Source organism: Ischnura elegans, chromosome 9 (assembly GCF_921293095.1).
Source record: "Ischnura elegans chromosome 9, ioIscEleg1.1, whole genome shotgun sequence".
NCBI lineage: Eukaryota > Metazoa > Arthropoda > Insecta > Odonata > Coenagrionidae > Ischnura > Ischnura elegans.
Genome location: NC_060254.1, coordinates 2,732,762 through 2,755,389, shown reverse-complemented (window position 1 = coordinate 2,755,389; position 22,628 = coordinate 2,732,762). Strand labels below are relative to the sequence as shown.

Here is a 22,628-nt window from a genome sequence, read left to right as displayed (position 1 = left end):
TATGCCGACAGGAGCAAGGTTCCAACCGGAAAACGACAGGAGAAACATCTTCCATTATCGGAGAAATAAAGAGGGAAACGTTATTATCCGCATTGATTGTTTTTCTACAAGAGATGTTTCATCATTTCTCAACGTGTGTGAAGTATTGGTTCACTTGCGTGAATTCCCAAAAATGACACGAAAAAACCTGTACATTCACCTCATTTACTTTTCGTGTCCCTTTCTCCTCCGTATTGAAAGTTATGCAAAGAATCATTGACGTAGAGAAAAGATTTTCTTAGCTTTAGCACTAAAAATAGTCGCGCAATAATCGTAAATAAATATAGTGAGGAAAGAGCAAAGAAAATAATTTCAATTGAAACGTCAGCAGAGAAGAAGAGAGGGAATTATAAGCGCGGTACCATTTCCCTGATAGTGGAAGATACTTCTTCAGCCTCTCTCCAGTTAATAACTTACCCCCGTTGCAGGTAAAGATGAACCATGCCCTTCTCCACAATCGGGGAACGTTCCCAGTGGGTGGGGTGAATAAGAGTGGGATGGGGATTGCCTGAGGAAAGAAGTGTGGTCAGCACAAAGGAGTGGTGAAGGGGGCAGCAGAAAGAAGGGTGGGGAAATGGCCTTCAGCTCTGCCTCAGTCTACGTTTGGGGGCAGTATTTTTTGCGACGCACTCGACCTCTTTCACCTTAGGGGGGAGGGAGTGAATGGGAAATGCTGGGGAAGGAGGGGTTTGGGATGCGTAAGATGGGTGTCAGCAAGATCAGCAGAAGGTCGCGGGAGGTAGTAAACAAAGACTTTGGAAAGAAAGATCTCTCGGCATGGGAAAACGGGGATACGCGCGAGAAGAAAATTCACGGTTAGAAGTGCGTCTTCATTACGAGTAGACTGAAAAATAAGTTGGTGGTTAATAGAGCCAAATACTTAAGATATTTAAGTTGTTTATTCAGGAAGGCTATTATATACACGAAAAGATACTACTAAAATATCAATTATTTTTTCCTTTTTGCCCTTCTCCATCGCCGCTTCCACCATGGTTTCTCACTTGCATAAATGGGAATGAAATTGGGGACCTAACTCGTTAGCCAGATCAATTTATCTTAATGTTTTGAGGGCAGCGGGTACTTCTTTTTTATTTGGTGAAATTACTTCACTTTCATCTTCGTCGTCACTGCTATTATGACTAGTCCCGGCCGCTGCTTCTTCCGACGCATGTACCGGCGTCCCATTGTCGCAAGCCCGGAGATCATCGTCAAGGGCAATATTATCGTTTGATGTTGCGCGCTGTGCTCTTCCTGCTTTTTCCAAGAATTTTTCAAAATCACCTTTTAAGCCTCTAATCTCCTCCGCGATTTTATCCGCTGCTGCTTCCTGAATGTATAACGTAACGAATCAACCATAGCCGTGATACTATAGCAGTAGAATTACTAGTATGCTAGTTGTATCAATTACCAACCTCGAGAACATCCTCATGATGCGCTATCAAAGGGAATCCGGCCGATTTCCACCAATTTGCGATTGTAGTGGAGGAAATAAAGTACGTCTTTGAACCGTGTTTCTGCGATGAAAAATGACAATTTTATTAACTTGGCCATTTTAGCAAAGTTAACAAAGTCGTTATTCCTCATCGCAGACACACGGTTCAGAGACGTACTTGAATGTCAGATAGGCAGGAGTGCGATGCAAACAATTATTTTTGATGATGGCATTGATTGATAGATTTTCAAAATGCAGTCAGAGCGGTCACTTTTGGGGAGAAAAGGCCCCACGCTCGGAGGGTCGAAGAGAGGGGCCAGCGAGGGTGAGCTCGTCGAGGAAAGGGTCCCGGATTAGGGACCCTTCGTAGTGCTTCGGCGAAAAGTAGTCAAGCAGTCTTCGAAGTACGTTCACAGCAGCCTGCCTTGCGAACGTACCAGGTACGTTCACAGCAGTGCAAAGGGTTAATTAGGAGTGTACGAAATACCCCGCTCGACCTTCCTGACATGTTAAACTACGAAGTATTGTCGATGCGATGTTTACGAATAGGCACGTAAATAGGGGCATTATATCAGTCGCGATATTTTAATTAAGTCCTACTTCCCCTAAATTCCCACCGTGAGGTTTTAGGCGAACCCTTTCTCTCCAAAGTTACACTATCATTTACGATTTCACACTTTTGATGAACCACAGTTGGAAGCGCTGATTTTTTTTAGCTACTTACGCCGGCGTAACTAGTTTTATTGACAAATATTTCGCCATAGTTCGTATAAACGAATGCCTTTTGCTCCTGGGGACCGATCCAAGGTTCGTAAATTCGAAACATTTCGTATAATCGAAACTTCGTATAATCGAATAGCACCATGTATTTACCATAGGCTTTTCGCCGGGACCGCACTATCACTTCGTATAATCGAAAACTTCGTAAAATCCTGCTTCGTATAATCGAGAGTTTACTGTAGTAATAAGTACGGCGCAAATATGAGCATTGACGTGGGAACTTACGTTGCATCATCAAGGTTCGTCATTCGCTTTCACCTTCCGTAGTTAAGTTTATTACAGTGCCACCTCGATAAAACGACACCCCACGGGGCTCAAATAAACACTCGCTATAGCGAATTGTCGCTTTACCGGAGGTGGAGCAAATAATAGCCAATATACCTATAGTAAACAGTTACACAGGAACAGGAGTGGTGCGGCGACAAGGAAATTTATATCCGATCAACGTAAGCATAAATTCAGACGAAAGGCGATGTTTTTTGCATCACTAAATTTCCTTACTTAAAAAACAATTAACTATTCAAACAATTTATAAGCGCCATCCTGAATAAAAATCATGCACAGCATTGCTTTGTCAATCATTATGCCAATGTACAACCAACGAAGCCAATTCTCTATGTACTTAATTAGAGCATTTACGTGATCATTCTATTATTTTGGCATTTTCCACTGAAAATTCAAAAAATAACTGATAAAACTATATTGCGGTTATTTAATGCCTCAAATAGTTCCATTGGTGTATGTTAATTGTTACTGCACGTTAAGCAGCACCGAAGTGAAATCACGTATTGCATTTGTTTATGCAGACGAAAATGGTGGAAGGTTGTAAAACGATCCTGCATTGGAAGACTTTATCTACCATATAATGTAATGTCTTCATTACCAACGGTAAAAAGTTTGCTAAGCATGCAAAATGATGTGACTAATTTGCCGTTGTTAAAAAAGTCTCTTTTTGAATGTTACGCTTGCGACATACATATTTGAAATAATAGACTGACAATAAGTTTACCACAGCACTGCAATGAAAACGGTTTGAATTAAAATTGCTAATATAAGAAAAGATATTAACGTGATATTATTTCACGAAAAAATATCATGATGGTATTATGCTGATGTCACTTAAATAAAACAAAAGCAAGATGCAGAAACTGCGACAAACATAACTCACATGGGTATTATTTTCAGCAAAGAAACGAAAAGGCATACGCATCTGATGGACCCTAAGGCCAAAAAATCTTACGATTTTGAATTTATTGATTTAAAATTCTCAATAATGACTGAGGAACATGAAAAAGGAATGCAGAATTTTTAAACTAAATAAACTGAAAGCGTAGCATCAGCTCTTCACATATGCCATCTGTGGCGGCGCCGAATGCATGGTGCCAAACGAGAGTCAGTTGTTCTGAGAGTTCTTCCAGCGGCCACCAGGCTCGGCCGCCCGGGTGTCGGAAGAGAGTGCCACTACGACTCCAACCACTGACGCGAATAGTTCACCATTGTGAGTAGTACATTGTGATCGTGACTATTACTTGTAACCGCAACAGAGAATAAATACGTTCATCCGAAAAATTAACGCTGAGTATCATTGTATCGTACACCCTACACTATCGCTAAAGCGCACTACTTACCTCTAGAAGCATCATTGCAAGAAATACCTTGTACTGCAAGGGTTTTGTCGGGGATTAGGTTGTAAAAGAGTTCCATTTTGTCTATGTTATACCACGCGGGGAATACTTCTAAAGATACTTAGGATCGAAGTGTTTTCTTCCACGATTTCGGGTTAACACCGCAGGCATCGCCAGCAATTATGACGGGAGATAACGCTGTGGTGCTTTGAATCAGTATTTAACCAACCTTCCGTACTCTTGACGTTCTGGATTCGCAATTTATCCCTGAAATACTCTGCATTATGCTTAGGCATAGCCACTTTCTCAGAAGTTCCCGCAGATTGGAATGAGCAAAACCACCCGAACAAAGCTCCTTATAACTATTCATCGTCTGCATTCCTTGGGCGCTTCTGTGTTTTTATAATTTTGCAGAGCGAACAGGAAGATAAATTAATTTCGACACTCTCATATTACTCCTTTATTTTTATTTTCTCACTTAGACGTGTTTGGTGTTTTTTTGGCCATGGTGACTGCCATCAAATGCTTTCTATTCACGCGACTCATGGACGTGCAGGTACGCTGCCAACTGCTTTCTGCCGCCCGAGGAACAAAAATAAATCAAGCATTCGCGAATGTTAATTCCGCAACATTTTCACCAAAATGAACTACTTATTTATCGAACGCCAGTTTACTGCATGAATTTGAGACTGTACACTCCATGTTAACTTCATTTCTAACAGATCACAAGAAATAACAGAGATTAGGGACTCTTGGAAAAGGTTCTCCGTCGATGGAAACCCTCGCTATGGCGAGTGGAAGCTCCTAAAGGGCATTGTAAAAACGAATTTTTTTAAACATGCTTATTATAGGGTCTATTGAGTGTGCCTCGGCTAACTCTCGTAATAGCGGGGGTGTTGCAATAGTCCGTACTCGCTTTAACGATGTTCCACTGTATGTGGCAAATAGTGGCATGAAAATACGTTTTCTATGGTTATATGCAAACGAAGTATTAGTTTCCCAAAAGTATACCAAGAGCCAATCGTGAAAAATATTATTATATCTTCGTAGAAACAAGGTGATGTATACCACTATATTGTTCTTATTAGTTCAGTCAATTTTATAATTTATTTAACTTTGTGGTTGTAAAGTGGTAGTATTATTACATTTCCGCTGTGTTACTGTACATTTTAAAACGGCTTGTGTGAGGTCGTCTCCCTTAATATCCATTGTAACGTAGATTCTTTAATCGAAGTGATCAGCAGACGATATTTGGCCGCCATGTTTTTGTCGGTTGTAGGGTTGGTTCGGGTAACCTACATCAAGTAGGGCCCGTTTAGTTCCAAAAACGGCCAATGTAGGGCTTGATTTGGCGTATGTAGGGCGAGATAGGTTTATGTTGGGGCTGATGACGTATCTAGGGTCGGTTGACCCTACAGGGTCGACTAAGAATACGGCCCTTAGAGTCCTGGGATAACGGGCAGGATAAAGCTGACCGCAATCTTACTAATACAGTGGAACTTGGTTAGTACGTTCCTCCTTAGTACGTTTTCCTCCTTAGTACGGCGATTTCTCTCGGTCCCGGTACCATTCGAACAAAATACAGGTATAAGTATTTGGTTAGTACGTTTGAAAAAATTGCACTTTCCTGGTTAGTACGCTCAATTGCTTGCCGTGACGCAACCCGCAATTCGCTCTCTAGTATCTTCTTAAGGGTCGTAAACCTCCGAATTCATGATTTAATTTATTATTACTAGCCATTAACATTCTTGCATTCATTTCACATCTCTTTCTACGACCGTGATTTATCCAAATACATTTCTCGATTCTTATGACGTGATGAATGATAAAATACGGCTATTTATCAGGAATACCTGACTATGCAAGACTGCAGCCAATGAGAAGCCCCAATTTTCCCCACCCCGAGCTCCTCACCTTCTGATTGCCTCTGGAGTGCCCACTGCGCACAAATTTCGCGAGTGGGCAATTGTTGCTATTGCACGAGTTATCATGATGAAGAAATTAGTCTTATCCAATTCCAACTTTATCTAAAGCAGTACTGCACGTACTCCATAAACTCGACGTCAATGCTACAGAGTACGTGCGTATTTGACTACTGCGCTACTGCTGTGGGAGCAGACGATGCTCTGTATCTCCACGCGAAGCTTAGCTTAAAATACTTGATCTCGGCACAAAAGCAGACGACTTTATACAAATTTTTTAAGTAAATTTCAACTGCATAATATAAAATCTTCTCGTAATTACGTCGTAATCTTATAATCTTGCGTGTTATTAATCAATATTTCGATCGATATAACAATCGATATGGTTTTATTCCAGAAGCGATTGGGTATGGCTGTCGCCGTAACTTAAGGATAATACAGTGGAACCTCGTTAAAGCGAGTATGGGCTATAGCGACACCCCCGCTATTACGAGAGATAGCCGATGCACCGTCAATTGACCCTATAATAAGCGTGTTAAAAATTCGTTTTTACGAGACCCTTTCGGTGTTGGCTCTCGCCATAGCGAGGGTTTCACCGCCGGAAGACTCATCAAGACTCCTTAAACTCTGTAATTGCTAGCGATCTGTTAGAAATGAAGTTAATGGAGTGCTCAGTCTCAAATTTATGTGGTAAACTGTCGTTCGATAAATATAATGATTGACGAAACAATGCTTTGCATGATTTTTATTCAGTGCGGCGCTTATAAATTGTTTGAATAGTTAGTCGTTATTTGAGTAAAGAAATTTAGTGATGCAAAAAAACATCGCCTTTCGTCTGGATTTATGCTTACGTTTATCGGATAGATGTTTATCTGTCGCTGCACCACTCCTGTTCCTGTATATCTGTTTGCAACAGGTATATTGGCTATTATTTGCTCCACCTCTTGTAAAGCGACAATTCGCTATAGCGAGTGTTTATTAGTGTACCGTGGGGTGTCGTTATATCGAGGTTGCACTGTATAATTTTCTCCAATTTTTATGATGTTTAAAAACAACCAGTTGACATACTCAGGGTTGTTGTTATATTTTCCGAGTATGCAAGCACAGCTGTGAGAAGGAAGAAATGACTTGCTTTACTTGTCCTCTTTCTATAAATATACATCGGATAAATCACGGGAGATAGACGCCGTTTTCATGTAATTGTCTTCGGGAAATCAATGAAACATTGTGATTTTTATTCACATGGTAGGCTTTCAATGTAGCGCTCATTTTCTTGATTTTAAAGGTGAAAAGAGTTCAGGAAGGCGATCCTACGAGAACTACCGTTAGTAGTTGTAATTATGATGACTTTTCCACAGATTGCAATTACCCCGACTGCCATTATTTACTTTCCTCGTTAGCACGTTTTCCTGGTTAGTACGTTCATTTTTTGCGGTCCCTTCAAAAACGTACTAAACAAGTTCCACTGTATTCTGCACATGACCGAATGGTTGTCTTAGAAAATGCAGATGATCTGAAGTACATGGTTTGAAAACTTATAGGTGCATATCGATGGATAAGTTCTAACAAGACATATCTCAAGTTTGGCCGGTTTGAGACAGGTATCTTAAACAAGGTGTAATAGGTTTAAAAAAATAAAATATGTACAAGCAAAAAAAACTCTTTGTTTGTGAATGAATCTTCTTTATCAGTTTTGAAGTAATGAAGTTTTGGTTTTTAATTTCAGTATAAAAGTACAAAAAATGAATAGTTTTTTTTTTGCTCTCCTGAAAATTTGCTATTTTTGAGATATGTGTGGTTAGAACTAGGCCATCGATATGAGGAATATGAAGTGATTGAACACCAGATGCACCATTAGAAAATTATTACCCTTCCACTTTGAGACCAAGCATCATGCATACATGAGATGCCGGACTCCACCCACGTCTGAGCGTAATCTATGGATGGCCACTAAACGTATTGAAAATAACTTTTCTACATACTTGTATAATAACTTAAGTAAATATTGATAGAATATTCTGAAAAAAGTTTGGCAAAATTTTTTCCCTTGATCCATTATTAGAAAGATGCATAGGAAAAGAACCATTTTCAGCAGTTTACATGCACAGTCAAGCTCTCCAGTATGTGTCAGCAAACTTGTGGGATAGATCACCTCTTCAGAATGTAAGAAGTTGGTACAAATAGGACGTGTGTTCATTACTAACCATATCATTTCCATTCCCAAATGAACTTCCATGCATAAATAGTGCAATGAGCAGTACCACTAGTGAGAAACCACTCATCCTAGCCAACCCTGACTTGACGAGAACACTGGGAGTTCTCTTCCAGTGCAATTAAAATATATCATTTATCTGTAAACTCCACTACGACACATTGTATGTTCATGGGCAGGAAGTTACGTGAAATTAAAGATGCTGAACTAAAAACTTTTAAAAAAATGCCATTTCTCTAAATTTATAACCAACCAACTTATACAAGTGAACCCCAGAAATAAATAATGCAGAATGGTTGGAAAAACATGACTTCATTAAGTTGCCACGAGTGATTTACATAAAAATTCTGTGTTCTCCGCACCTTTTTACCTCCCCCAGATTCGAATGTCATCAATAGATGATGACAAAATATTTCTTAAATTATAGAAATGTTTTGTTAGCATAGCAACTTATTTTGATCATTTTCGATAAAATGAAACCCTTCTAAGCCCAAATGACAAAAAAAAAATGTTTCCGGATTACAGCAAGATAAATTTTTTACCTTCAGACTGAAAGACTTAAAGGCATCGCAAAGTAGCCAGGATGTGATAATTGGCAGAAAAAACATAAGAAGCAGCTAAGAGATCAACAGCAGAATTATGAGCAGAAGAACTATAAATAAAGCTCTTACTTCAAGCTGAGGGGTAAACATACGAATAGGAAAACAAACAATAAGAACATAAAAATTCCAAAAATAATAAATAAATAAATGTGTTTACATACGGGGCCAAAGTTCATGGAATTCATAACAAGAATAACAGTAGGCCATTAATGACTGAGGGAGTTACCTGAGAAGAAGGTGCAGGAAATGAAGGCTGGACAACACAAAAAATGAAACAATAATCAAATAAATGGAAGTGAAAAAGAACAACGTATTTAACATATAATTAGGAAACAAGTCCCACCATTAACCTATTCAAATAGAATGGATGACTGCAGATGGCCAAAGATAATTTTAACAGAAACCCCCTCAGAAACTAAAACGATAGAAAAACAAGAGAAAAATTCACAGACAATATGAGAGAGAAATGACATTGAAGAAGAGGGATATTTGGATAGAAAGCTGAAGGCAGGAAGTTGGTAGAAGTTATATAAAACAATGTGCATGCACACAAACTTATGGTAAACCAAATGGATTTGAATTAGGACCTTGAGAAACACTATGCCAAAAATATTTTTAATAAAAAAATGATAGCCTTAAATTATTAGATATAAACTAGATAAATTATATAAATAAATAAATTAGATAAATGTAGACTATAAATTTTTAATTCATTATCTTAATTACTTCTTAAAAAATATAAATTCCATTCTCCTTTCATTCAAGACCTATCGCAGCACTGTAAAGGTGATGCCACTGTGTCTCCTCAATTTTGATCTTTCCCAGTCACTAGTGGGGATGAATTATTTAGGTACACACATTTTTAAGGTTTCACCAATTATAATCACACCGACAGATCTACCAGAAAACATTGAGGACATCAGAGAGGGAATGATCATCCCTTACACAATACGCATTACTTGTACAAGATATGCACTCCAATGACCAAGCTCTCCATCAAAACATCAAGAGAACTACTATGCATGGAAACTTAAATTCTAATAGACAAAAAATATATTTTTATACATTTATTCTACATTTCGAGAGCCACTGATGATTATTTCACTGTCCCTCTCCCTGCTACCCTCATCACGTTTCTTTCTGAAATGTGAATTACCCTAAATCACCATCTTATTGAGCATGAACTCCATGGTTACTGGCTTTTACTTAAAAATAAAATATTCATTAACATTTGTTCCCCAAGTGTATGCATCTTCGCAGTTGGTATGTGCCTGTTTTTTTGCCATTTTCCATCGCTTACCTGAATTGTCTTGGGAATTGACTTTCATTGCAATTATTCTTGAAACATCGGAGGAATTAAGAGTAGGAAAAGACATTTTCTAAATTGCACCTCTGAAAGCCAATGAATCAACCTTGGATAAGAAATATTCACAAGCACTAATTATTGCCCACTTGCCTCTTCCAAGTAGTGCTCTCTTGCTGGCCGTGACTGGCGAAACAGAGGCCGGCTGTTGCGGCTGGAGTGAGTTCAGCGATGAATGCTTCCCATTAACTGTGATACCAGTGGCTGGCAGGATGTCCAGAAGCTCAGCCAACTGCTTCTTATCCACAAGACTGCTTTGGCTCTCCGTGTAAACAGTTTGCAGAAAGCTCACCTAAATCGGAACGAAGAAATACTCACAATTACATATACATATTACCCCACAATAAGCAGGATTCACATGGCGTTAGGACACCAGTCATTAATCTTTACGTGATTAAATATTATGAACAATTAAATATATGTAGTATGCATTGTGAAAAATTAATTCTTATTCATATCAATTCAGCAAAGCATCTTTTTATCATTCCTGTCAATCAAGAACTGGAGTAGACTCTAATGATAATGAAGTTCATGGAACAAGGACTTCAGAAGTTCACATAAGAAAACTTTGAATAAATGTTTCTTTCCAGAGACATAAGAAAAGCATTGCATTTTTTAATAAAGTCATCATATACAAAGTATTAAATCCATAATTAAGAGTGAATAGTATGGGGATTGATGGGCTTCATCCTTCACCCTCAAACATAATGAGTGCCTGATAAAGTGAGTGATTTACCAGGGATTATGACAACTCGTAGTGGATATTCCACGGTAGTTGTTCAAATTAATTATATTGCAGGAAGTAAACTTTGGAATAAAAGAATCAATACTAATTTTATGATCAACAATCAAAATTTTGAAGTGCAAATACAACCTTAAAAAAGGAATTTAATTCCTAAAAATTAATATGTATTAAAAAATCTTTCACAAAATGATATCACAGATTTTTTTTTAGGAGTGTTATATTTTATTTAAATATCCCCGGCATTTGTCAGGAACATACCAATCCAATTGAGTGCCAATAAGAGGGTTAAACTCTGCTCGACTTACCAGGTTGAGCAGCTCGCTTTCGGTGAAAAGAGCAGCGGATCTGGAGAGGCCTCGCGTGTAAGACGAGTGCACAATGGGAGGTGGGATGGAGAGGCGCTCCCTTCTCCGCTTCCTCTGCTTCCTGCGCCTGCCCCTCCGTGCCCTCAAGCTGTTACTGCTGCCCCCCCCAAGGCCCAGCCCCATCCCCCCCTCCCCCCCACCCACCTCCTCACCTCCCACCACCCCTCCTCCTCCCTCCACCTCCACTTCGTCCTCCTCCCCACACACCAAGTCCTCCTCCAACTCATCCTCGTCCTCCTCCAACATGTACTCCACAATGGAAGACACACAGTCCTGCAAACAATCACGTGCTTACAAAAACACTCCCAAATTCAAATTCCCTGAACATCCCTCAACTATAGTCTATTCACCTCAATGTTTGCGGGTGAGCGTTCGTGAGAGCCCGGACACTCTCGCATGGCTTCATTGACGGGGGAGGGGTGGAGTAGTAGCGAGAGAGAGAGAAAGAGAGACGAAGAGCGAACATAACGTTGCCAAATGTACATAGCCGCCCTACTTTGTCACTGAAAACGTGTGAGTCATAGGTGGCCACAGGTATTTTGGCTTCTCACTTGGAAGGCATTGGGGATAATCCTTTCACAGAAGCCCATGACAATGTCAGCTGCCGTGCTGCATGAGGCACCGTTAGTGGAAGGCATACTTGGTCACATACAAGGAGAACACGTGAGGTATGGCAACACTGCTCCGCGAGCAGATTCATGACATTCACTCGGCGGAGGTCTGAGAGCGACTGACAGAGGCCACGCCTACTGTTTGCTGATTGGCAAAGGCGAAGTCACATGTCGAGAAACTTTCCCTCCCCTCATCTCCACTTGCTTTGGCCACACCAGCTCACCCGCAGAGATAAAATGAACAGAGTATAGTAATGGAGAAATGTTGTTCAAAATTGATTTTTCGAGCAACCGATTTTTAGGATGAAATGAAAAGCTTGACTTTTCAGCAAAAATCAAAATTTGAACAGAAAGATCAATTAAATTGATGAAAAAATTGACTTTTTTTTTAAACACACTTTGTACAAAAACATGCTAATTACACATTCGAAAAACACTCAAAATATATACTTGAGATGTAGAAAAAAATCCCCAAAATCAACTTGGAATACATGCATAAATTATTAGTAGATAAAAATTTACAAACACATTTGCACATGTAAGTTTACGGATCACCGCTAGGAACCATTCTGCTATAGTAAAATTTTTCAGTAAGATCAACAGATTAAGATTCTTTCTTGATGACTGACGGCATGCTTTTCCAGTTTTTCCGACCTTGGAAAATAGTCATTCACTACGGATGGACATCATTATCATTGGCCGGTAGTGACACTGCTGAGCTCAACTGAAATGGTCAAGATCGAAAAATCGAGTTTGGATGGAAACTCGAATATGAAGACTAAATCTTAATTACCTCGATGTTTGACTATTAAAACTTGATTTTTGATTTTAATCGAAATCGATTTTTCCATTAATACTCTCGACTTTTCCCACACAAAAACCATCATTCCACCATACTTGTTTGTACTCTCCTTTCCATAATTATACAACCCTTCTGCTCAGCTCAGCCAATCACAGACATCTTCACCGATGATTCAAGCTATGGCATAAGGAGGAGGTGACTGACAGCTCTAGTCATTTGCACGATTAGAGAGGGAGGAGAGGAGAAAAACCTGGTGTTGGCTCTCAATGAAAAGCACCAAGGGGAACACTGCTTTAGGTCTCATCTGAAACACGGATTGCTGGGCTTAAAGTGTCCTCCACAAAACACTCAATCATGGATCTGGCATTCTATGAAAAATCTCCAACCACCACCGGCCTTTGAACCCAGATCCACACTTCAGTTAGCACTTTAGCCACCACACAAACCCAATCGATCCTCTGTGAAACAAAATTCCCAAATTAAATATTCCGTGACTTTTCCCACACAAAAACCTTCATTCCCGACAGTTTTGTCCTTAAAATCATAGACAAAAATTATGCTCAGCTCAGCTTGGCTAATCAGTAAATTTTATGTAGGGTTCAAGTTTACCCAAGAAATTTATACTCATCAAAGCTCTTATAGGATACGGAGAGTAGCTTTTATAGTGGTCAAATTTTTTAATAAAACATTGCAACACTGACTGGGTTCACACCAACTCTCCATTTTCAATCTCCCTGATTTTTTCCCCAATGTCCAGTCAATGTTTTAAAATTTGCCTGAATTTCTGTCAATGGCAAAACAGTTCTATACTGGGATTACATAAAAAATGTAACAAGTTATACTGTGAAATAAAGTCAAACAGCACTAATAGTAGTAGCAAAATTTAAGTCAAGTAGAGACAAGACAGCACTATCCTTTGCTGTCCAGCCAGTATGTCAATAAAATTCCCACCTGGTTGGAAGGAAATTACTTTGCTTTTCTACAAAACACACACTTTATTGCCGACTAGTTTCGGTTACACTGTACCATTTTCAAGACTAGTGATACACATAAGAATTTGCCGGGATATATACTCTGTGGTCGGGTAATTGGAGGGGAAGGGGAGAGAGGAGGTAAGTGACGGGAAGGGGGAAGGTGGGAAGAGATAGGGGAAAAAACCAGAGGTAGTTACAGAGGGGAGCGTGGGTTGGCGTCACAAGGATTTTTTGGCGTGTAATAGTGGAATGTCTAGGAGGAATAGAGGAATGTCCCCCCTCCTAGACATTCCTCTATTACACGCCAAAAAATCCTTGTGACGCCAACCCACGCTCCCCTCTGTAACTACCTCTGGTTTTTTCCCCTATCTCTTCCCACCTTCCCCCTTCCCGTCACTTACCTCCTCTCTCCCCTTCCCCTCCAATTACCCGACCACAGAGTATATATCCCGGCAAATTCTTATGTGTATCACTAGTCTTGAAAAATGTACAGTGTAACCGAAACTAGCCGGCAATAAAGTGTGTGTTTTGTAGAAAAGCAAAGTAATTTCCTTCCAACCATATAATGGAATTCTACAAAGTAAAGGCCTCAACAATTCAGTGCAAAATTCCCACCTCATGGCTGGAATGAATGTTCTACTCTCTGTGTGTTCACGCAGAATGTTCATCTCTTTACAGCACCTCTGGAGTTTTTCCACAACCATACCCTAATATCCCAGACATTTCCGTGACTTCGGCATACTGTGGGGACTAATTCCTTTCCTTGGTTAAACTAACACTTAAAGTATTTAATCCGAGGGAGAGGGGAATGGAGCTTACAAGGCTTAACCTGGGATTGGAAACCAATATGTTTCAGTCTGCAGTCGAGCAATCCACCCACTAGGCCATCATGATCTCCAGCATGATAAAGCAAGCTCACTCCAAACTAAAGATCCAGGAGTGGGAATTCCAAACAATATGGGTGGCAGGGCCATATCACAATGGACAGATTCCAGAAAAGGACACCACATACTGCTCATTACATTATTTTGACAACCCCACAGAGTTTGAATGAATCAGATCACTCAACTGCTCACCTTTTCAAAAAGCCCATACAAATCAGCCAGCCTGGGGTCTTCTTCATGAAAAGGTCTCAATGCTAAACCCTGCAATGCCTTGGCCACCTGAAAAATCAGCACAAACACTGTTAGCAAATTTTTCAATACCACTGACATAATAGTCTCCTTGAATAAGAACTCAGGGAGAAGCAAGACCACAAAAGGCAGGTCTTATAAAACCCAATCCTTGAGTGGTATGCTGGAATGGTATGGGACCCAAAGAAGGGAGAGCAAATTAGAAACATGGAGGAAGTGCAAAGAAGAGCGATTGGATACATGCAATGGAAACTACACTACAACTGAAATGCTTGGTGCAATACAGTGAGAGAATATGAGAGCATGGGAGGAAAAAGTAGCAGACTACATTGGGTGCATAGGATAGTGAACAGGGAAAGAGTATGGATAGAAATTAAGAACAAAATAGCAACACCAAAGTTAGCAGGAAAAATATGATTACCACTACAAGATAAAATGTTGGCTACAAAAGAACTAAAAATAAACACTTTCTATTTAAAAGGGACAGTACTTTACTGGAATGATTTACCAGAAAAACTCCCCAAACCCTACCAAAAATATATATATTTTAAAAAAAATTATTAAGGAAATACAGTGGAACCTCGTTAAAGCGAGTACGGGCTATAGCGACACTCCCGCTATAACGAGAGATAGCCGATGCACCGTCAATTGACCCTATAATAAGCGTGTTAAAAAATTCGTTTTTACGACACCCTTTTGGTGCTGCCTCTCGCCATAGCGAGGGTTTCACCGCCGGAAGACTTTCATCAAGACTCCTTAACCTCTGTAATTTCTGGCAATCTGTTAGATATGAAGTTAATGGAGTGCTCAATCTCAAATGTATGTGGTAAACTGTCGTTCGATAAATAAGTAGTTAATTTTGGTGAAAATATTGTGGCATTAGCATTCGCGAATGCTTCATCTTCTTTTGTTCCTCGGACGACAGAAAGCAGTCGGCAGCATACCCGCACGTCCGTGAGTTGCGTGAATAGAAAGCATTTGATGGCAGTCACCATGGCCAAAAAAACACCAAACACGTCTAAGTGAGAAAATAAAAATAAAGGAGTAATATGAGAGTGTCGAAATTAATTTATCTTCCTGTTCGCTCTGCAAAATTATAAAAACACAGAAGCGCCCAAGGAATGCAGACAATGAATAGTTATAAGGAGCTTTGTTCGGGTGGTTTTGCTCATTCCAATCTGCGGGAACTTCTGAGAAAGGGGCTACGCCCAAGCCTAAAGCGGAACATTTCAGGGATAGATTGCGAATCGAGAATTTTAAGAGTGCAGAAGGTTGATTATACTAATGCGAAGCACCAAAGTGTTATCTCCCCTCATAATTGCTGGTCATGCCTGCGGTGTAAACCCGAAGTCGTGGAAGAAAGGACTCCGATCGTAAGTATCTTTAGAAGTATTCCCCGCGTCATATAACATAGACGAAACGGAACTTTTTTACATACAACTCCTCGACAAAACCCTTGCAGTATGAGGTATTTCTTGCAATGATGCCTCTAAAGGTAGGTAGTGCGCCTTAGCGATGATGTAGGATGTACGAAGCAATGATACTCAGCGTGAATTGCCCGGATGGACGTATTTATTCTCCGTTGCGGATTTACAAGGGTGAACTATTCGCGTCAGTGGTCGGAGTCGTACTGGCGCTCTCTTTTGTCACGTGGGTAGCCGAGCATCCCCTGGTGGCCGCTGGAAGAACTCGCAGAACAACTAACTCTCGTTTGCAGTGCCATGGTTATACATTACTGAGGCTGCATGATGAGGACTATGTAGAGAAAGGGAAGTAGAGGCTTGGGATAGGTGTATGTGAGTACTATTTCGTGTGTGGTAAGAGTGCACGCCATGGTGAGAGGAGAGTGTGTGGGGGTATTGTTCGACAAATAAGGCACAATTAAGTATATAAAGGGAGAAGAGTATGAGGTTGATATGGTTCTTGAATAGAGATCTGCCAGGGGTACAAAGAGGGAGGCGAAGCATTGCCTAGCGGCCTGCTTTTGAAGGGAAAAAATCTTTTGGGAAAGGTTGTCATTTCCCCAGAATATTATTTCATTTTTTAAGTGGTTATATTAATTGAAAAGGATGTAATTTGGTTAATAAAAGCTTTGTGAGATATTTGATGATCTCTATGTGCACATTACTACAGGTCGCAATACAAATTCCCTGGTTCAGAGATTGGGCAATTTATTGCCCGATGGCCCTCCAGAATAGCGAATTGCCACCTCACCACTGAAAATCTTGAGAATCACAACTCTGGTGGAATTTCAGCTGTGATTACTCCATTTTGAACACCATTTGCAACTTGGATGTAATAGTCCTGAAGAGAACGACTTTTCTCACAATCTTGGCCAACAGTTCTAATGCCTTTCAGAATAGCAGCCAAGTATCCTCATTTTGACTATTTGATGACATCTTTTCTGATACCATAAAAATAATAAAAAAAAATGAACAAATATGAGGGCACATGACACATTGCCCATTCCCTTGAAAATGCTCCCATTAGGAGTGAAACGTGGAGTAGATAATGCTACCTACGCAGCATTTCCCAAAAGAAACCAACAAAATACATAAGAGAAGCTGTGAAAATCTTCATACAAAAAAAAACATACAGCATATCCTCACCTGCATGAGCCGACGTCTTGCTTGAACAGAAACTGGCATGTCTGGAGAGATAACTCCATGCGCTGCAGGATCGGCAACAGCCGGACACACGATAGACGTGAAAGCCAGATCAGTGCACAATGCAGCCACTCTCTCGACTGGATCCCTTCTGAGGCCAACCTCCTGATCCACAATGGGAGGAACACCATCAATGCTACCACCTAAATGACATCCAATAAAGGCATAAGGAAATTAAAGCATGGAAAACAATTGAGACTCTAAAAATTGTATTGAAAATCTAAGGAGAAAAACTTCCCATAATGAACCTCTATGATTACAAAAACTCCCAATAAAGAAGTCCACATGTGGACTCCTGTTAAAAAACTGACCTTACAATAGCAAACTTTTCACTAAGACATTATTTCACCTTGTCAGCAAAAGCAATTCCCCTTCCACATTAAATGGAACGAGGGGGAATATTGGAATCTTCAATATTTTGCCAGAAAACTCGAATTATTTGAGCAAAATTCCCAATCTGAGGTGGAATATTTAATCGTAGGAAGTATTTTGCCAGCCAGGTTGCAGCAACGACGCGCAGGACGTTTGGGCGGCCTGTCAAAGTTCAGGTTCAAAGATTTGTTTCACTGAATTCCTTGGGTTAAAGGAGAGCTCAGCAAACAAAGCACCAATCCTACCCTTTCTCAAATAATTAACCATCAAGCAATTAACACAAACTAGTAAAACTAGTAAAAAAAAACCACCACTCACTTCCATTCATAAAAACTGATGAGGAGCTGTTAACTGAAGTTGCTGCGGCCAACAGCATTTCTTGCCTCACATGAGCAATGAGCCAGCGCAGGGGAGCTGGGAAGTGTCTCGCATTGGCCCTCAGGCTTCGGAGGAAGCGACGCACCAAAGCTGCCAATCTCACAGCTGCTTTCCTGCTGCAGCCTTTCCTCTTTTTACTTTTTGCAGAAAATGAAGCATCTGCCGAGAAAATATCGAACATTTGGCTGTAAAACTACATTCCTACATCATACACTAGGAAGGCAGTGAAAAAACAAGATCAGGATACAAATAAAAATTACAATACAGTGTGTCCTCGTTTAACGTCGTCCCGTTTAACGTTGTTTCGCGATAACGTTGTCCAAAAATTGAAACCCTTGATCATTTAACGTCGTTATTGCTTCGCGATAACGTTGTTCAAATTATGCGCGGCGAAAAAAAAAATGAATGGCGAATAGAACGCAAGCGCATCTGATGTATAGTAAATATTACCATATTAATGCGATTGGTAATTTTCGTTCGACTGAAAAGGTTGGCGTGGGTAGCGTATGTTAACTATGCATCTGAGCGAATAATTATCGCCTCATTTACCCATTATCCGTATATTTTTCTGATGCCAACCGAAAAAAATGTCCACGAAGAAGAGTGGCTATCCTGGTGGTTCTTCAGACGTGAAGAAAAAACGGCGATATTAGAATAAAAACTTGGTATTATTAAAAGAATTGAAGAAGGTGCAACTGCTGGAGAGATCGGTTGAGTTTTTACAGTTAAAATTTCTTCTGTTACTGAAAATATCGATGTTTCGCCATTAAAAATACTTTCTTTTTAGTTTTTATATTTCATTTAATAATGCCTTCTTCCCAACCTTTTCGTTATGAAAATTCGTTTCGAATGAATCGTTATCATGCTGAAGTGAATAATCGGTAATGAATGTTTCTCGCGATTTCCGCCGGGTTAAAGAATTCATATCATCACGAAAATTGACTCGCCCTTCGTCCTCGTGCTTCCGAGTGTCAGATTCGGTCAGATTCAGATTTTTTTCATTTTGGCCTGATTCAGGTGTCTCCCGATTGGTCAAGAAGTCTGCTTAAAGTTACGGCTCCGATAATTGGCCTCCTTGGATTCTCGCCCGGGAAATTCTGGATTCTTCACGAAGAAATGGATTGTTAGGAACATGGCTAGGAACCAATTTAAATTTTTTACATTGTTTCTTATGGGAAATACTGCATCGCTTAACGTTGTTTCGCTTAACGTCGACTTTTTCAGGAACGAATCAACAACGTTAAACGAGGACTCACTGTACGTCCATTTTAGTCATGCTTCTACATCTTTATCCTCTCAATTACTACTATCAAGCTCAGATCACAAATTCACATTTTTCAAGTGAAGAAAAATTTGTGCAGAGAAGAAAATTATACCTAAAAGGTAACATAAGTAACAGAAAATAGCAACAAAGCTACATCTTAATTTGAGCATAGCCATAATATTTTTATTAAATTTACTTACATTCAATTTTTCTCAAATTTATTTAAAAAAATTAATATGCCTGCTAGGTGAATATCCATCCAAAACATAAAATATTTTAAAATGAAATTATATTACTACAATATTAGCCACTATACTGAATAATATTTCAACAAATGCATCAATAACACAATCTCAGTAAGCATTAGTAAAATAATGTAAACAAATGTATAGTGAGTCCTCATTCTACGTCACCCCGTTTAATGTCATTTCGCGATAACGTCACGAAAATTTTGAGACCGTCATTCGTTTATCGCACCTACGCTTCGCGATAACATCACGTCCTTTAAATGTCGCGCGAAAAAAAAGGCGAAGCGGCGGGCGTTGCAGGTTGTTCGTTTTGTGGGCGGTAATACAGTCTTCTAAGCAAAGTGTAAAACGGTGCGTTTTTTCTTAATTGCGACAATGGTTTTAGCAAAAATTTATGCAAAATGAATTCTTACATAGGTGCGCAAGGTTTTACTTGACATTATGGTTTTCAGGAACCTAAAAAGTGATTTCAAGGCATTTTTCCGTGTAGAACTCGGAGTTTTTGTCGTCACTTTTTTTTGCCGAGTTCACAATAATTTTGGTAATCCTGTAACTGCGACGATGCTTCTGCGATGATGATGCCAAGGCGACGCTCGCCTGGGCGACCACCATAGCGAAGCCGAAAAGCAAATGCTGGAAGATACAAAAATGGAGAAGGATTTACGTCACTGCTGCTATTGTCGTTGATGAAGACAGGAACTCGTATTTATGCGATAGTTTAGCATTCCCACCATAAAAAATGCCCCAGATATGATACGCTAACATTTTTTAGCGCAGGAATTGTAAGGTCTAGGAGCCGATATTCACTTTTTACATTGATTCTTATGGGATATTATGCTTCGATTAACGTCATTTTGTTTATCGTCACATTTTTCAGGAACGGTAAGTGACGTTAAACGAGGACTCACTGTATTGTGTCTTGCATCTTTTAAAATAAAATGGTATACAATTACAATAAAATGAAAATCTATACGCGACCATAAACAATATTCTTGAGATGTATAACATCAAACTACAAATTTACCACACTTACGTTTGGAAAATATTTCATGAATAATAGGGAAATATGGATCTAATGGCTAGGATCTTACTTTTTGTCACTTTCAAAAAGATAACATAACAATCTGTTGCAGAATAATGCTCAAGTCATGAGTAATTTATGACAAAATAAACAATAGAACAGTGCTATCTACTATATTAATCAATGAACCACTTGTGATAGGATAATACAATGCAAGGAAAAGAAGATCTTGATTTTGACACAAGTGTGGGAAACATATTTGGTAATAATTCAGTGTAAAAACATAAAATATGAGTTTTCTCACACAATGGACCGGATGCCTTATAAAAAGATAGCTGCATCTATGCTTTGCGACTCATCCAATTCAGTGAAAGTATAAAAGAGAACAGCAACAAACTAAATGGAGAATGGACACTTAAGATTTTGAGTTGAGCTTGCACATACCGCATGGGGTCTCCTCAAAGCCTCTGTTCTTCCACTCTTCGGCACTTGCTCCAGCCATTTCCTCACCACCGCCACCACCACCACCCCCCCCAGAGTCCTCCACCTCAGCATCCCAGCCAAAGCCAATGGCGTCCCACACACTGACGTCAGACTCCTCCAAGCCATCGTCAACAGCGTCCTTCTTCCACTCACTGGCAATGAGATGGCCGACTGGTTTGTGCAGGGCAGCGGTGAGGAACAAGCGCAATGAGAGCAAGCCTTCTCTCATTGACGAATACATACGTGCAAAAGCACAAGAACCTTGTGAAAGAACTCTTCGTGGATCAGGAGACATGACGATCTGCAAATGAAATACAATTGTAGGTCAGTCAGCTGGAGATTTTAAAGAAAGTTAATCAAAAAATGTTTAAGTAACAGCCAATGCAATGAGGTCCATGAATTTATCACTTAAGCCATCTAATGCCTCAATTAACAGATAAAATGGCAGGCACACTAACACTATCCATTGCAGAGCAAACAAGTGAAAAGGACTAATGTATAACCTGTGATACGATAGCAGATACGAGAACACTGGTAAAGAGGAACCTGTAGTATAACCATGATGAATGCATGGAATTTTTTCAGGATTAATCTGGTGGAATTCTAACCTGTTGCAAATTAAAACTTAAGGGCAAATTTCCAAAGATATTTAATTTTTCTTTAAAAGACTGGTATAACCTGTGATACGATAGCAGATACGAGAACACTGGTAAAGAGGAACCTGTAGTATAACCATGATGAATGCATGGAATTTTTTCAGGATTAATCTGGTGGAATTCTAACCTGTTGCAAATTAAAACTTAAGGGCAAATTTCCAAAGATATTTAATTTTTCTTTAAAAGACTGGTTTCCATACATTTGGCACAATCCAGGACAAGTTTGCTATCTTTATGGATTTTGAAAAAGCATTCAATTAAGTGAACAAATTAAGTAAGAAAGTAATTAAGTGAACTGGGTAAAAATACAGAACACTCCCGATTATCCTGATGGGCTAATGATGGGGAGAGACGGCACGAATAGTCGGAAAACACAGTTAATCCAAACTTTCACTTAAATGTCTTGTAATGTTCATAATTTACGTAAAACAAACAGTTTGCTATTATTTATGCAGTTATTCTGCTATTTAAGAGTGCTTCCCAGACTCATTGAGAGCTTTCTTCGCCAGTTTGTGATATTTTTAGCGGCAATAACGTAGTTGTACTCGTATTATTAATGCTCCATGTAAGGCCTGGTTTCAAAAATCACACATCCGTGGCTTTGTGATCACGGATACAGAAAAGTGGTTTGCACAAATGCTTCAAAACCACTGATCGATGTCGGAAACTACACTGTCAGGCACCACACCCTGTAGTCGCGTCTCGCATAAGTTGCTCGGATTGAAATTGCTGCGCCACGTGTATCCGTGATCAAGGAGTGCGGTTGCGCACTGTGAGGCTTGGAAAACGGGAACACAGTGCTCCTGTGAATGCGAATTTACGAAGGGGATTCCAACGGAAATAATAAGCCCGGTGTATCCGTGGCATTAATGCAGTAATTCCGATGATTTTGCGTCTGATTTTTAAAAATAAAGATCGTGGAAACATTTGAGTGA

At 39.7% G+C, this 22,628-nt stretch overlaps 1 protein-coding gene across 1 annotated transcript in view; it reads right to left on the bottom strand.

Moving 5' to 3' along the window:
- The window catches only part of LOC124165854 (receptor-mediated endocytosis protein 6 homolog), a 103,260-nt gene that overhangs the window by 72,214 nt on the left and 8,418 nt on the right, over positions 1-22,628 (bottom strand). The window contains exons 6-11 of the mRNA XM_046543380.1: positions 20,999-21,338; positions 17,962-18,180; positions 17,215-17,414; positions 14,549-14,635; positions 11,026-11,358; positions 10,069-10,267 (exon numbers count right to left, since the gene is read on the bottom strand). Of these exons, the coding sequence (XP_046399336.1) occupies positions 10,069-10,267; positions 11,026-11,358; positions 14,549-14,635; positions 17,215-17,414; positions 17,962-18,180; positions 20,999-21,338 (1,378 nt within the window). The remainder of the gene's footprint in view (positions 1-10,068; positions 10,268-11,025; positions 11,359-14,548; positions 14,636-17,214; positions 17,415-17,961; positions 18,181-20,998; positions 21,339-22,628) is intronic.